General features: G+C 37.0%; 1 protein-coding gene across 2 annotated transcripts in view; it reads right to left on the bottom strand.

Moving 5' to 3' along the window:
* Positions 1-16,028, bottom strand: part of UHRF2 (ubiquitin like with PHD and ring finger domains 2) — an 82,001-nt gene that overhangs the window by 43,610 nt on the left and 22,363 nt on the right. For both annotated transcript variants that reach the window (XM_049634467.1, XM_049634475.1), the window contains exon 4: positions 1,363-1,581. In XM_049634467.1, the coding sequence (XP_049490424.1) occupies positions 1,363-1,581 (219 nt within the window). The remainder of the gene's footprint in view (positions 1-1,362; positions 1,582-16,028) is intronic.

The following is a 16,028-nucleotide window of genomic DNA, read 5'->3' as shown; positions in this document are numbered from 1 at the left end:
TATGAGTACTGTTACCTCTTCCTATTAAGTATACATGCTGTTTTTGTACTTCCTGTACTCAAGTACATTATAAGGCTCCCTATATAACCAATTTATATAGATGCCTTTTCTTTTTCTTCATGATTTATATCCTTATCAGAATTTCAAGCTGCTTGGAAGTCTGTGAGTTACATCTTTACCTGGAAGTGTGATTCTGTTTGTAGAAAGTTCAGAAACCATTTTCTAAAGTATAAGTTATTATCAGCACCTCACATTATTTTTCTTTATTGTAAGAGTCAGCAAACTTTTTCATCAAGAGTCAGAAAGTAAGTACTTTAGATTTTGCAAGCCAGGGAGTCTTATATTTTCAGTACACATTACTGTAATGGTATGCATTGCAATCACTGAACAATGTTTTTCAATACAAAAACAGCCATAGATCATGTGCAAATGGATAGGCATTCCAAAAACTATTTTCCTAAAATCAGGTAGCCAGTAGGCTATAGTTTATAGACTCCTACTTTGTATTACTAATCATAAGCAGATGCTTGACCTCAGATTTGTTACAAGATAGAACACAGCCATTATATTTAACATATAAATTATTATCTATCCAATATATATTATATATAATAATTCTGTTAATCAGAATTTGACAAGCGTTAGTGTGGCTGCTTCGTATATAAATACATACGTATTTATATACACACACACACACACACACACGCACAACTGCCAGGGTCATTCTAGAATCCCCACTGCTCAACAGAAATGTTCTTCTAAGAATTCATTCTACAAAAAAAGCAGAGCACAAAATACATAATCCAAGATTGTTTACTTAAACATTGTAAGAACTAGAAACAGTTTAAGAGGCTTTTCAAAAAGTAAATTAGTGAATTAATGATGGAAATAGCGGTTAAGTAATTTGGCATTTTGGGTGACGTTTTACATTTTGAATTCTCTTCGTTAAGCTTGTTAAATTCTGTAAACTTAAGAAAATTACTATGAAGGAAAATTTCAGCTAGTCTTACAAGTACTGCAGATAGCTGATTAGGCTGATAGTCACTGCTACTACATCAACATACATCCTCTGTGAGGTAAGCAAGGATTTCTCTAATACTCAGTTATTTCCAAGATGCTTTCAAATAGTATCTCCAGTCTTAAAGCAGTGATAGACATTTAAGGGCCATTCTTATAAAAAAAAAAAAAAAAAAGAAAAGAAAAAAATCTCAAGAATTTGTATAAAATAGTTCTCTTTTAGTATGTAAATTTTTATCTTTCATAGATTACATCTTTTTTACTGAGGAACATGTGAGTAATACCTAAGAATTACATTCCTTGATTACTTCAGTAATTATAGGGTATCAGTGTAGAGCATCTTACCCTAAGATAATATTCACACGAAGTTCTTTTTTGGTTCTTGAGATGGTCTTCAGTGCAGTAATTTCTGCATCAAACCAAAATCCTCTGTTACTAGGATTTTCTACAGAGTAATTAACCATTACCACATCACCAATATTTAGTTCATTCCATTTCAAATTGGTTCTAGCTCGTGGTCGAAGATCCTTGACATTTATTTCTACAGTACCACTTTCTGGATATCTGAGGAGAGAAAAAGAGAAGAATCACATAAGAATGTTGCTTATGGGGGGCCTGGGTGGCTCGTCAGTTAAGCGTCAGACTTGGGCTCAGGTCATGATCTCACAGTTTGTGGGTTCAAGCTCCACATCAGGCTCTGTGCTGAGAGCTCAGAGCCTGGAGCCTGCTTCAGATTCTGTCTCCCTCTCTCTGCCCCTCCCCACTCACACTCTGTCTCTCTCTTGCTCTCAAAAATAAATAAAAAAACATTAAAAACATTAAACAAAAAAAAAAGAATGCTGCTTATGATTACTACCAAAGACGAAACCTATATGCAACATATAAAGAATCAAATCATTCTTAATTTAACTTAAATGACATCTTTTCATGATTTTAATTGCCAGAATAAAGTTCTTGCTAAAATTTTAGTAAGACATTCTTTGCTAGCTTGAGGGGTGCGGGTAGGGGTAGGTAAAAAACACAAGTTCTTCTTATTCCATTTTTTTAACCTAAACTTAAGAATTACTCTAACAGTGGGTGCCTGGGTGGCTCAGTCAGTTAAGTGTCTGACTTTGGCTCAGGTCATGATCTCACGGTTTGTGAGTTTGAGCCCTGCCTTAGGCTCTGTTCTGAGAACTCAGAGCCTGGAGCCTGTTTCAGATTCTGTCTCTGTCTCTCTCTCTCTGTCCCTCCTCCACTCATGCTCTGTGTCTCTCTCTCTCTCAAAAATAAATAAATGTTAAAAAAAATTACTTTAACGGGAGTAGATGTGGACCTCTTCCTGAACTTGAAATCAGTTTGAGATTTGCTGTTTGCTTTACACAACTTAGCACATTTCAATAGCCTCTGTTTTTCCAGAAAGAGAGGTAAAATTCTAGTTCTTACATGTAGCCATGTAGTCTAGTAATGGCAAAAAAAAAGAAAGAAAAAGAAACTTGTATATATCAGAGAGTGGAACTGTGTGAAATAATTCTAGCAGAGTCTTGATTTTGTGCTTCTAATGGTAAGCTTAACATAAAAAACAAAACTGATCTGAACCTAAAGCTTTAGAAGTTTTCTAAATTTTCAGTCCTAACCTCTGGTATCAACAAGGCCAAAGACAGCAATGTAACAGTCTGTAGTGGTTTCTATAAAATTAAGACCGGTTGCCCCTATGTATTGCTTGGGAGTAGGGGGCAAAGAAATGAGTAATGTTTGGTTCCTACTCCTGTAAAGCTCAATCTTTTGGGTAGGCCAAACTACTGTAATATAATGGTGTTTCTCAAAGTATGATCAACAGAATCAACATCATCTGGGAATATGCTACAAATGCAAATTCTTGGGCTCTACTTTGGATCTAATGAGTCAGATAATCTGGGAATAAGGCCTAGCAATTGATTTCACAAATCCTCTTAGTAACTGAAAAGCATGCTTGAGTCTGATAACCTAGTGTGCTCTAAGAATACAAGAATAAGTAGCATAGCCTACTGTGACAATATTAAGAAGGTAGAAACTAAGAGTAAAGACCATTAACCCTTAACCAACTGAGTGGCCTGCTCAAAATGTAAGTGGGTCTGAAATTGGAAGCATCTCTAGCAGAAAGCCTTGGTTCTTCTGAAGAAGCCAAGTACTATGAAAGCCTATGACTCTCACAGTATATTTAACTCATTTAGAGTAAATGGGTATTAATTCTAGGTGGGATCTTTAGTTAATCATCCAAAAATCTCAGGATTAGCAAAGGGCCTCAAAGTGGATCTCGTCTATTTACCTTCTTATTGCCTTAATTCCCTTCTACCACAAGCCTTCCAAAAAATCACGTAACCTCTGCTTGGACTGTGATGAGAGGGCAGTTTTTTTTTGTTGTTGTTTTTTCAAATTTATTTGAGAGAGTGCGAGCAGGGGAGGCACAGAAAGAGAATCCCAAGCAGGCCCTGCACCTTCAGTGTGAAGCCTGATGCAGGGCTCTAACCTGTGAATAGTGAGGTCACGGCCTGAGCTGAAACCAAGAGACCACTGCTTCACTGACCGAGCCACCCAGGTGCCCCAAGGGGGTAAATTTTAACCCTAAGAAAAGCCATTCTATCTTCACATAGCTCTGACATAAAAAGGAGAACATACTTGATACTGGATCAAACATAAGCTTTGGAACTCATTCTATGCCCAAATTCCATGAAGGAATCCATATACTCTATCCACAGAAGACTTAATATTTGATGGTCTCAATGTCCCCACCACCCTCAACCTTCTCTTCTAAGTAAAAATATCTTCAACTTACAGAAAAAGGTTTTGAGTCCTTTATCATCCTGGTGCCTTCACTGACTGAGTTTAAATTCCCATTTTAGCTTCCTGCTATTGGGACTCCCTGGGAAAATTCTGTACCCTTACTAATACTCTGTCATGTGTAAAATGTAGCTTAATGATAACTAACTGTATGTCATGTGGTTGTTTTGAGAACTAAAATAAGAAGACTTGTAAAGTGCTTACAATAGTACATAATAGGCTAAGTAAATGTTAGTGAAGATATTGTTATTATCCCACAGAAATAATCATAAAGAAAGAAACTGACAATTACAACATCAGGTTTATGGTTCTGCTCTTCTATTTCAATCCCATTTTTTAATGGTCAAATCTTGGGGCGTCTGAGTGGCTCAGTCAGTTAAGCGTCAGACTCTGGCTCAGGTCATGATCTCATGGTTCATGAGTTCAAGCCCTGTGTTGGGCTCCGTGCAAACAGCCCAGAGCCTGGAGCCTGCTTTGGATTCTGTGTGTCTCTCTCTCTGCCCTCCCCTGCTTGTGCTCTGTCTCTCTCTCTCAAAAATAAACAAACATTTAAAAAAATTTTAATGGTCAAATCTAAATTTAGAAGTCTCTAACACTTGGGGCTTATACACTCATGTTGTTTCACAATGGTTTGGTCACAAAAATAACCAACATTTCTCCTAATCTGTAAAATGAAGTTAAACTAGATTTTTTTTAGGACTTCTCTAATTTTGAAGTTTGTGAACTTGTTTCCTGCTTCAATATTCTTAAGACCATATAAGAAAACTATTCTTTTAGATGAGATTCCTTTTTCAGCTGTAATGTGAAAATTATACTTTGACATCATGACATTATCATGTATCTCTGTATGTTTAATACAGGAAGAAAGCATATTTCAATGGCAAAACAATTCTCCATTTGCCTAAGTTTGTCAAAAGTAGATACTAAGGAAATATTTTAAAGTAGAAAACTTGACCAAAGTTTCAAATTTGTATATAAAATCATGTTTATCAGAGACAAGGCAAAATAAATCATCCCATACACCACAGCAAGGGAATATAAGCTATATTTGCCATGGAAATAAATTTGTACAATTTCATAACAGAATTATACATACATATACTCTATATGTATATACTACTAGTCTATAGAAGGTAAGTCATGAAAATTAAGTATACTTCTTCTAATTCCAGCCACAAAAAGATGCTAAGTCAATGCTGTGTATAAACACAAACATGGAAGGGGCACATAAAACTACCCTTACCAAAATCAAGAGCATGCCAAACACTCAAATATTATTACTATTTACCTGAGCATCTTCATCTACAGACATCTTAGCGTAAACAGAATAGGAACACAAACTCTACTATAATCCCAATTTTCTTCAGACTCACATATCCAACATTTCTAACAGGTATCTCAGAAGCACTTCAAATTCAAGGCAACTAAGATGGAATTTTCCCATCCTATAATCTGATGTTTGGTATTCTCTGAGCAAACTATTCATATTCCCAGAAACTCAGGAATTACCCAATTCCTCTTATAATGGCTTCATCCAGTAAATAAGTCCTCCTTATGCTATACCTTTGACACTACTTTAATGTAATTGTACCTCCTTAGTGAAGACCTGCATTTCTCTAAGACTATTGTCAAAGCCCAACATAGCTCCCTGTCTTTATGATCATACCTCAAAATATTTTTTGAAGTTTGATAATGGTCTGTTCACAGGTTGAGGGAAAACAAGTATTCTCAAACATTGCCGATGGGAATACAAAGTAGTATTGTCCCCTTGTAAAGAGAAATTTAGCAATAACCAGCAAAATTGCCTATGTTTACCTTTTGATCCAGAATTCTACTTCTAGGAATCCATCCCAAACATAGATAACAAAAATCCTTGTGAAAGGACACATTGGTGGACGCCCTGGTGGCTCAGTCAGTTGAGCATCTGACTTTGGCTCAGGTCATGATCTCATGGTTTGTGAGTCTAAGCCCTACATCAGGCTCTCTGCAGTCAGTGCAGAGCCTGCTTTGGATCCTCTGTCCCCTCTATCTCTGCCCCTCCACCATTCCCACTCTTTCAGAAATAAACATTAAAAAGAAAAAAGGACACATACACAAGCCTATTTATATATGTACTATCTATAATAGCAAGACTAGAAACAATCAAATGTCCATAGTAGAAAACCACTTGAAATAACATGATACAATTACATAACGGAATATTATGTTCCTATAAAAAGGAACAGAATTGTCTACAGTGAAATAATATATATGGAGAGCTCTATAGTAACTTAAAAAAAAAAAAGCAAGATGCAAACAAGTTTATAGTGTGCTACTTTATACCTAATAAGTGTGTGGAAATGCAAACATAAAAATACACTTGTATACATATAAAAATAGATGTGAGTGTATGTATGTGTATATATATGTATATATGTTTATTTTGAAACAGAAGGATAAACTAAAACTAATAAACATAGTTACTATAAAAAGAGGTAAGAAATAGAAGAAACCGGGATGGACACTTCTATTCATATATCTTGTTTTGGAGATTTACCTATAGATCATGTAATGTTTTATAAAAGCAAAATATAAAAAAAATGTAAGAAATTCCTTAAAATCAAAAGCACGGTGGCTTAAATACATAGACAGGAATCACTTTAAAAACACTAAATTAACAGTACACATCCCATACAGGGTTGTTTCTGAAGGACATAAAGTAAAAAACAAAAGCACCAACTTTCCAATAATCATATTGTTTGCAATATTACTACTGCCTATTCTGAAACTACAATGAATAGGATAAAGCAAATCAATGGTGTTATTAGGAACCATGCTGAAATTTTCAAGAGAAAAAATAATAAATGGAAGATTAAAGAGATTAAGGTATAACCCTTTAAATTTAACTAGAAATAATATCAATATAAAACTATGGTATATTTAGTATTTCCCAGCTGTGTCCAGTCAGAAAACCTAAAAATATGATTAAACAAGTATGGAGCAGCCCAGACTATGCACTCTAAATACCATCTCTAAAAAGAACTAGAACTCCACGAAGAAATGGCTGAATCCAGGCCTGTGAAGGAAATAGAAGAGCTGGGGACTCCTGCTGTACCTATTTGCAAAAAGCCCTCAAGAACTGTTGTGCGAAAATCAACCCAAAGGAGCCTCCCCAGGCCAGAGAGGGGACAATTTGGGCACAAAGAGCTTTAAATCAGGTTAAAATCTATTCATAATGACACTTAAGATTTTTAATCTTGTTGACCAACCTTTGGAGGATGATAAAGAACTTACTCTTAACACTCAAAAAGTTCAGGAATCAATAGTTTATCCTTTTATATATGAACCAATTGCTTGTTAAAGTTCTTTATGAAAGAATTATAGCTAGTAAATGAGGGAAAGATAGAATGAGGTATCATCCTTTTTGCAAGACAACAAAATAGTGGATACAGGTAAATAGCTGTAGAACCATTAAAAGCTAACAGTAGGGTGCCTGGGTGGCTCAGTCGGTTAAGCATCTGACTTCGGCTCAGGTCATGATCTCACAGTTCGTGAGTTCGAGCCCCACATGGGGCTCTGTGCTGACAGCTCAGAGCCTGGAGCCTGCTTCAAATTCTGTGTCTCCCTCTCTCTTTCCGCTTCCCCCGCTCATGCTGTCTCACTCTCCTCCAAAAATAAATGAAAACATTTAAAAAATTTAAAAAAAAAAGCTAATAGCAAATTTCACAATAAATGGATCAGGATGACAACACCGAAATCTTAAGACAAAAAAAGAGAAAAAAGCAGGTATTATGTGCCTCCCCGTACCTTACAAAAGGTAAGTAAACATCATCTCTCAACTAGTCTTATCAAATAAGGAATTTTAATAAGCTTTCAGGAAACTAACATTAACAGAAAAAAAAAAGTTAAATACCACTACAGGGTTGTAATCAGGAAAGCCCAGACTTTGAAAACTGAATAAACTGTCACTTGCCTTGTGCAAATAAATTAGCAAGGGAGAAAAATGGGTGAAATCTGTAGGTTGAAACTTAACCTATCAATTAAATGCAATGGGTAGATTTATTTTGCTTTTGATCCCTATTTGGACAACCTAAATACATTTTTTGAAAAGACCAGACTATTGACTGGTCATCTGATATTCATGAATCATTACAAATTTCATGTGGGATTTGTTGGCTTGCTAGGGTCCCCAAGATTCAGTGATTTACTACGGAAACTCACAGGACTCTTTTTCACAAGGTTGTTTCCATGGCTATGATTTACTGCAGTGAAAGGATACAAAGCAAAATCAGCAAAGGAAAAAAGGCACATGCGGTGAAATCAGAAGAAATCAGGTACAAGCTCAGAATCCTCTCCCAGTGGAATCACACAAAATATGCTTATTTCCTCCAGCAACAAATTATGACAACACGTGTGAAGTATTATGTACCAGGGATGTGTAGTAAAGAATACTCAAGATTTTTATTAGGGGCTGGTCACATAAGCACTCAATTCCTAGCACGTACCAAAATTCCAGACTCCCAGAAGCAGGTGTTCAGTATAAACCATACTGTCTGCAGTTTAGACACAGTGAGTTTGTTTTTTTAAGTCAGGGAATGGTAAGAATCCTCTTGAAAGTGAATTTCTCAAACACCAGCCAAAGGTCCACCGTACAAACAGACCTTTTAAAGAATATCAGCCTGAGATCTGATATGTTAGTTCTTCTCTTATACACTTTAAAAAGAATCCTGTCAGCTATTTTGCCAGCTGAATGTCCCGAGATGTTAAGATGAAGGTGAACCTTTAAAAGCTATGGAGAAAGAGTTGGACTAGATAGCAAAAGCCCTTAGACCATGTTGATCCATCACTTTGAAAGAAGAAAGGAGAGTTGGGCAAGAAAAGCATCAGAATGTGGTACAACTCTGACAAAGTTGACCAGTCCAACAGTGAGCCCTGTACAGAAACTGACTACATGGTCCCATAGTGAGCAGAAACTGCCAAGTCACACACACTAACTCACTGGAGGATGCCTGGAGAGCGTGATCTTGGCTCAAACACTGCGGCAGCTATCTAAGTGCTGTTGCTAAAAGTTATCAGCTAACTGCATTCATTCCTTGCAGCTAGTCATTTTTTTGTTTTTGTTTTTTTCTGAAGGGAGCAGTGCACCCACCATAGCTACTAAGGCCATCTATAAGACCATTTACTGGTTGAGATGAGGTAAGGTTTGAGACTTGCTTCAAAATAATCCAGTGGTGCCTGAGGATGCTGGTTTAAACAACATTGGCTAGGAGTTCATAATGGTTGAAGCTAGGGCATGGGTTTGTTATACTTTTCTCTCAATCTCTGAATAAATTTAAAGATTTCTATAATAAATAATACAATGCTTTGTGGTTCAGGTTAAAATCCAAACAAAAGGCTCATCCTGCTTTTTCAGTTTTCCCATATATGTACAAAATCCAAAAAGTTAACACTCATGGCTTACTGTGAGGATAAACAGCCTGCCCTAGCCCACCATATTCCTGGCTCATATTCCCCAGATGCAACCATTTTCAATTCTTAGCTATTTCTTTTATTTACATCTGTATTTTTTAATAACATGCTTAAACTTTGATTTTTTACTTTAAACTATTATTCTACCCAGTCCCCATGTATAGTTCATTTGTCTCCATTCTCCTCTTCTTTATAATTGCTAACACATAGTGCTGCTTTAAGTGTGCACATATATTTACAATCCTTGGAACAGAGGTATGCTATTCTAAGCCCCATTTTACAGATGAGGCACAGAGGTTTTCTGGACAGGAGCAGGAAGCAGAGACATGATTCCAACTCTGATGATCTAAATCCCCATTCTCCTTCAACAAACTTTTTCTTGTGGTTTTTTTTTTTTTTTTTTTAATGTTTGTTTGTTTTTGAGAGACAGAGAGAGAGAGAATGAGAGAGCAGGGGAGAGGCAGAGAGAAAGAAAGATGGGAGAATCCAAAGCAGGCTTGGAGCTGTAAGTGCAGAGCCTCACGTGGGGCTTGAACTCCCCAACTTGAGATCATGACCTAAGCTGAAATCGAGTCAGATGCTTCACCAACTGAGCCACCCAGGCACCCCAAACTTTTTGTTGCTCTTAAGAATATTATACAAACTTTGTAAAACTATGTTTTTTATGATTTTTAAAACATGTTGATTAAATAGTAATCACAAGAAAATAAAGTATGCTTTAATACCTGTCCTTTCTTCTACAGCTTTGTTTTCTGTTGAATGCTTAACTGTTCTGTGTTTATCATTACTTTACCTCCATTCTGCCCCTGTTAAAACTCCTGTACATTCAGACATTTCAGGCACTCAACCAATCTTTCAGGCTTTAAAACATCTTTTTTAGAGACCTCACCCTAGTCTAACCTGGACTAGTGTGCTCTGTGCTCTGTAAGCCTATACCTGTTCCACAGCTTCATGCTGGGATCTCCTTTCATTACTTCTTATTTTCCTAACACGGTCTCCCTCTTCCTTGGTTTAAACTCTGAGCAGGGTGGGAGTAGTTAAAATGCTCTTTCATATAAATTAACCAATCCTCTTGTTCTCAGTTTTGTTCCATATGCCTACCTCCAAAGTAGCTCGTAAATCCAAGGCCTGAGCCTTCCAAAGGTTCTTCAATGCCAATTTAGTTGCTTGTTGTTGGCTTCTCATCCTTTAGGTTCCAGTTTTCTCCAGCCTGCTAAGTTAGGTATCATTTACCTATTAGCTTCGTACCTTCCAAAAGTTAGCTGCTTTCTTTTCTGTGTCCTTTATTCCTATTTCATTTGTTATCCTTGGGGTTTTTGCATCTATTCTTTTACTGTCTTCTAGGAGGGTTTAAGAAGTGGAGACAAACAGCCATCTTAATCTGCCATGTTTAAATGAAAAGTCTTTACTCACCTTTAGTTTTACTGCTTACTACTCACCATATACCTCCTACACTCCAGCTACAGTAATCTACCCTCAGGTAACCCTGTTATGTTCCCTACTTATCCTTGGTACCCTGCTATTCTCCTTCAGGAATACAAAAGTTATCTCCTCTACCTTGTACTCTTAGAGCCCTAGGTACTCTAAAAGCTAGGGGTGCGTATTTCTATCACAGTACTTACGACTTTTCATTGAGGAGCAGGTACCATGTTCAAACTTAAGTGTGTTTGGGATATACCAGGTCTACAAATGTTTGGAAAGATGTAATGCATTAAATAACAAAGTCTACTTTTATATAACTAAGGCTCTTAATCAACTGTAATAAACTATGACCATTATATTTCGAAAAGATCCTTCTGAGTCTCCTTCCTTGAGCTAGATACTTAAGCAGGACCACAGAATTCTATGAAGAGCTAATACCGGCTTTTTAAAGATTGTTTTTGATGTTCTTAAAAACAAAAACCCTGGGGCGCCTGGGTGGCTCAGTCGGTTAAGTGTCCGACTTTGGCTCAGGTCATGATCTCGTGGTTCACAAGTTCGAGCCCCGCGTCGGGCTCTGTGCTGACAGCTCGGAGCCTGGAGCCTCCTTCGGATTCTGTGTCTCCCTCTCTCTGACCCTCCCCCCATTCATGCTCTGTCTCTCTCTGTCTCAAAAATAAACTAACGTTAAAAAAAAAAAAATTAAAAAAAAAACCCAAAAAAACAAAAAACCTGTAGTCAGTTCAACTGTTAATTACGCCAGTACTCAAGACAGCGATAGGCAGTCCCCAAAACACCATTCTCCCCATCCCTTGAGGTCCAGTGTATGGTTGAAGACAACCTCTGCAAATTGGCCCAAGCTGCGGACTTTTTTCAGCATTTGCACAGGGGAAAACTGTAGGCGACTGAAATATTTTACAAAATGTTGGATGCCTGAACAACTTCTAAAACAGGGCTCAAGACATCCTCAAAGACTGAAACACAGAGAGACAGGAATCTATCAAGGTCAACTTTACCTACATGGTGCCGAGGGCCAACTCTATAACGTACCAAAGTATGAAACTAGGGTCCTTCTTTCTCTTATATTACATGACTTCCTGTTCTCAGAACCTAAAGTCAAGGTTTTACTCTAATGTAAGATAAATCGTTCTAGTTAGCTACTTGCATTCTTTAGAGTTTAGACTACTTAGATAAGCTTAAAAATCTGTAAGCTTAGGGGTGCCTAGGTGGCTCAGTCGGTTAAGCGCCCAACTTCAGCTCAGGTCATGATCTCACGGTTTGCGAGTTCAAGCCCTTCATTAGGTTCTGGGTTGTCAGCACAGATCCTTCGGATCCTCAGTCTCCTTCTCTCTCTCTCTCTGCCCCACCCCCTTCTCTCTCAAAAATAAATATTGAGAAAAAAATTATAAAAAAATCCCTGTTTATTGTTGAATCACTATGTTGTACACCTGAAACTAATATAACATTGTATGTTAACTATACTTAAATTAAAATTTTTAAAAATCCCTAAGCTTAAGTTTCTTCAGTAACATTCGCACTGCTCCAAATATTTGGATATCTTTTAGAGCTATCCTTCAGAGTACATGCTTTTGATTATTCTAAACTATGTGAAATCTTAGCAAAAGCCAAGTCTGTCTTCAACTCAAAAAACCACCACTGAGTAAAGACAGGGGAGTTAAATTTAAGGGAAATTGAGTATTATTCTTCAAAAATAGGTTTATTACTACATTTCCTTATGTGGCTTGTAGGCTAATGCTAATTTTAGACTCAAACTGTATTAACAAAGTGGTATCACTGAAACTTTCCTTCAAAACGTGGCTTCCTGGAGACAGCGTGCTTAAATAAGAACACCATTCACCTGGAGGCATGTTCTAGTTTAGCACGTCTTTAATGTCATACCGCATGCAAAAAGCATTTCTTATTCTAATTGATAACATTACTAAAATGTTACACCTTAATGTAACACCTTAATAAAATGTCACACCTTAAATGCAAAGCATACTCAGACAATTAAGAATAACTTATAATTGCTTATAGTAGGGCTTTACATATTACACGGTAATATCATTTGTATAAGACATTAACAATGGTAGATAACTACCGTTATATTTTAATAATATAAACAACATAATTATGTTAAATACCTATGTTAAAGATAAAACTCTATTATTTAAGAGTATCTACCAACCTGGCTTTAATAAATGAAATGTAGAAAGTTTGATTCTATTATTACTGGGTACTTTTCAACATTATTAGGGAAAAAAGCATAGGTCAAGTAGATATTTACTTGAAGATAAAGAAATTAAAGCTGCAAGAGTTCAAACAAAACAAAAATTTACCAATAAACCAAAGACCTAGAATTCAAACCAAATTCTGATTCTAATGCCTGAACTATGAAAGAATTACCACACTGAAAACTTAACAGGTCTCTGGGGTACCTATTTGAAAAGCAGATTCCTGGGTCCTACCCCAGGTCCACCCTATACAGGAGTGGGGGTGAATTTAGCGTCTCTCTGGAATCTACATTTTAAACAACTTTCCTCCATGAATCTGAAGTGCTGCTGACCAGCCTTTTGAGAAACACTAATGTAAAGGGACAATGTATAAATTTAAAAAGGTGAGGGTGCCTCGGTGGCTCAGTTGGTTGAGCCTCTTGATTTTGGCTCAGGTCATGATCCCAGAGTTGTGGGATCAAGCCCTGCATCGGGCTCTGTGCTGAGCACGGAGCCTGCTTGAGATTCTCTGTCTCCCTCTGCTCCTCCCGTTACCACACACACTCTAAAAAAAAAAACAAAAACAAAAACAAAAACAAAAGGAAAAGGTGAAATCAATATGTAAAGTCATTCTTCTAAGCAGTAAGCAGAAGAGCAATGATAAAGTTACAGCCCTAACTTCTTCTGCCTCCTTCTGATTATAATCCATTCAGAAAATGGCATGTCAGAGAAAGTTGGAAGGAAATAGTCTAAGTCTTTGGAAATACACATAACAATAGGACAGTTTGGACCTCTCATTGTTGCTCCCTATACTCAATACCAACAGGACACTGACTTGATTAAAAATCTCCTACTCTCTCTCATCAAAACCCAGAAACCATTACATCTTGAAACTGCTTAAAATATTTTTGGGACTCCTTCAGAAATAGATCACTGTATCAATACAGTTAAGAAAATCAGTGCTGCTCCCTTATAGAAAAACTACTTTTATCTAAAATACCACTTGATTTTATTTAGAACTGGCTCAGTGATTCTGTGCAATAATGAAGGCTACACAAAGGTACTCAAAGGCATGCACCACAGGGTAGGAATAGCTTGAAAAATCTTAAAGAATGCTGAAAGCAATGACATTATCCTAGGACACTTCCCAGATGAGCTTTTAATTACAGCCTAGCATAAGTTACCCTGCAAGTCCTAAGTGATGCTATGGAATTTCCATCTGATTTCAATCCCACGGTAGAGCCTTGACACTGTTAAAAGCAGTTAAACCTATTTAAATGTCGTGTAACACTAATGAGCTGTGGATTATCCCCGGAGAAAAAGGGCACAAAGGCATTCATGGACAGGTAAAGAACTTTGGTTCAAGGTATCTGTTCTGCAAAAAGCAATCGTAATTGGAAAGATTGACAGAAAACATTTTAATTATGTTAACAACCCTATATGCAATATATAGATATTTTATAAGAATGCTTCTCTCAAAATCACAGTATGGTAGAGTGGTTGCCAAGTATGTGCTTTCCTGAATTGGGATCTACCACTTACTAGCTGTCCAACATTAGGCAAGTTACTCTTAAATCTCAGTTATTTCCACTTACCACATAAAAAAGTATGTACATCACTGAGTTTTTATAAGGATTATATAAAAACAATCCAGGTAGAGTACTTGTTAGAATAATACTGTGTCAGGCACTGTACAAGATAATTATGGGGCGCCTGGGTGGCTCAGTCGGTTGAGCGGCCGACTTTGGCTCAGGTCATGATCTCGCGGTCTGTGAGTTCGAGCCCTGTGTCGGGCTCTGTGCTGACAGCTCAGAGCCTGGAGCCTGTTTCGGATTCTGTGTCTCCCTCTCTCTGACCCTCCCCTGTTCATGCTCTGTCTCTCCCTGTCTCAAAAATAAATAAAAGGTTAAAAAAAAAATTAAAAAAAAAAAGATAATTATTAAATTAAGCTAGTATACTTTAAAAAGAATACTTCAAAATAATTTACTAAAAAATCAAAACAAAAAGAACCTTGGTTTCTGAGGTAAACTGACATTGCTATTTTAAGTGGGAGAGGAAGAGAGAGAGGGAGAGCGAGAGCGAGTGAGGGAACACCGTAAGAGCATGGAAGACCACACAGTTTTCATGTGATTATGAAAACTCTTAACAATGTTTAAGGATTTGAACTTTGCTGAATAATTACTCTTTCTTAACATATGGTATAGAAGGGGCTCCTGGCTCGCTCAGTCAGTGGAGCATGCAACCCTTGATCTCAGGGTTGCGAGTTCGAGCCCCATATTGGGTGTAGAAATTACTTAAAAATAAAATCTTTAAAAAAATAACTTCCATAAACATTTTCCATGTTTACATATATACTTCCTTATTCAAACTACTAGGTGTTTTCTAGATTTCTCTTCGTAGAAATCAGGTAAAATTTAGAAATCAAGATCTCTAAAAGGGGAACGCTCTTGCACTATTGGTGGGAATGCAAACTGGAGCAGCCACTCTGGAAAAGAGTATGGAATTTCCTCAAAAAACTAAAAACAGAGCTACCCTACAACGCAGCAATTGGGCTATTAGGTATTTACCCAAAGGGTACAAAATGCTGATTTGAAGGGGCACGTGCACCCAATGTTTATATCAGCACTACCAACAGCCAAATTATAGAAAGCCCAAATGTCTAAAAACTGACAATGGATAAAGATGTGGTGTGTATATACATACATATGTACACACACACACACACACACACACACACACACACACAACGGAATATTACTCAGTGATCAAAAAGAATGAAATCTTGCTATTTACAACAATGTGGATGGAACTAGAATGTATTATACGAAGCGAAATAAGTCAGTCAGAGAAAGACAAATACATATGATTCCACTCATGTGGAATTTAAGAAACAAAACAGATGAACATAGGGGAAGGGAAGGAAAAATAAGATAAAAACAGAGAGAAGCAAACCATAAGAGATTTTATGAGCTGTATGAATTTAAAAAAAATTTTTTTTAATGTTTATTTATTTTTAAGAGACAGAGTGTGAGTAGGGGAAGGGCAGAGAGAGAGAGAGAGAGAGAGAGAGAAAGAGAAAGGGAGGGAGAGGGAGAGGGAGAGAGAGGGAGAGGGAGAGAGGGGGAGAGGGAG

Source organism: Panthera uncia, chromosome D4, assembly GCF_023721935.1.
Source record: "Panthera uncia isolate 11264 chromosome D4, Puncia_PCG_1.0, whole genome shotgun sequence".
NCBI classification, from domain to species: Eukaryota; Metazoa; Chordata; class Mammalia; order Carnivora; family Felidae; genus Panthera; species Panthera uncia.
Note: the sequence above shows the minus strand (reverse complement) of the source record. Positions and strands in the feature narration are given on the sequence as shown.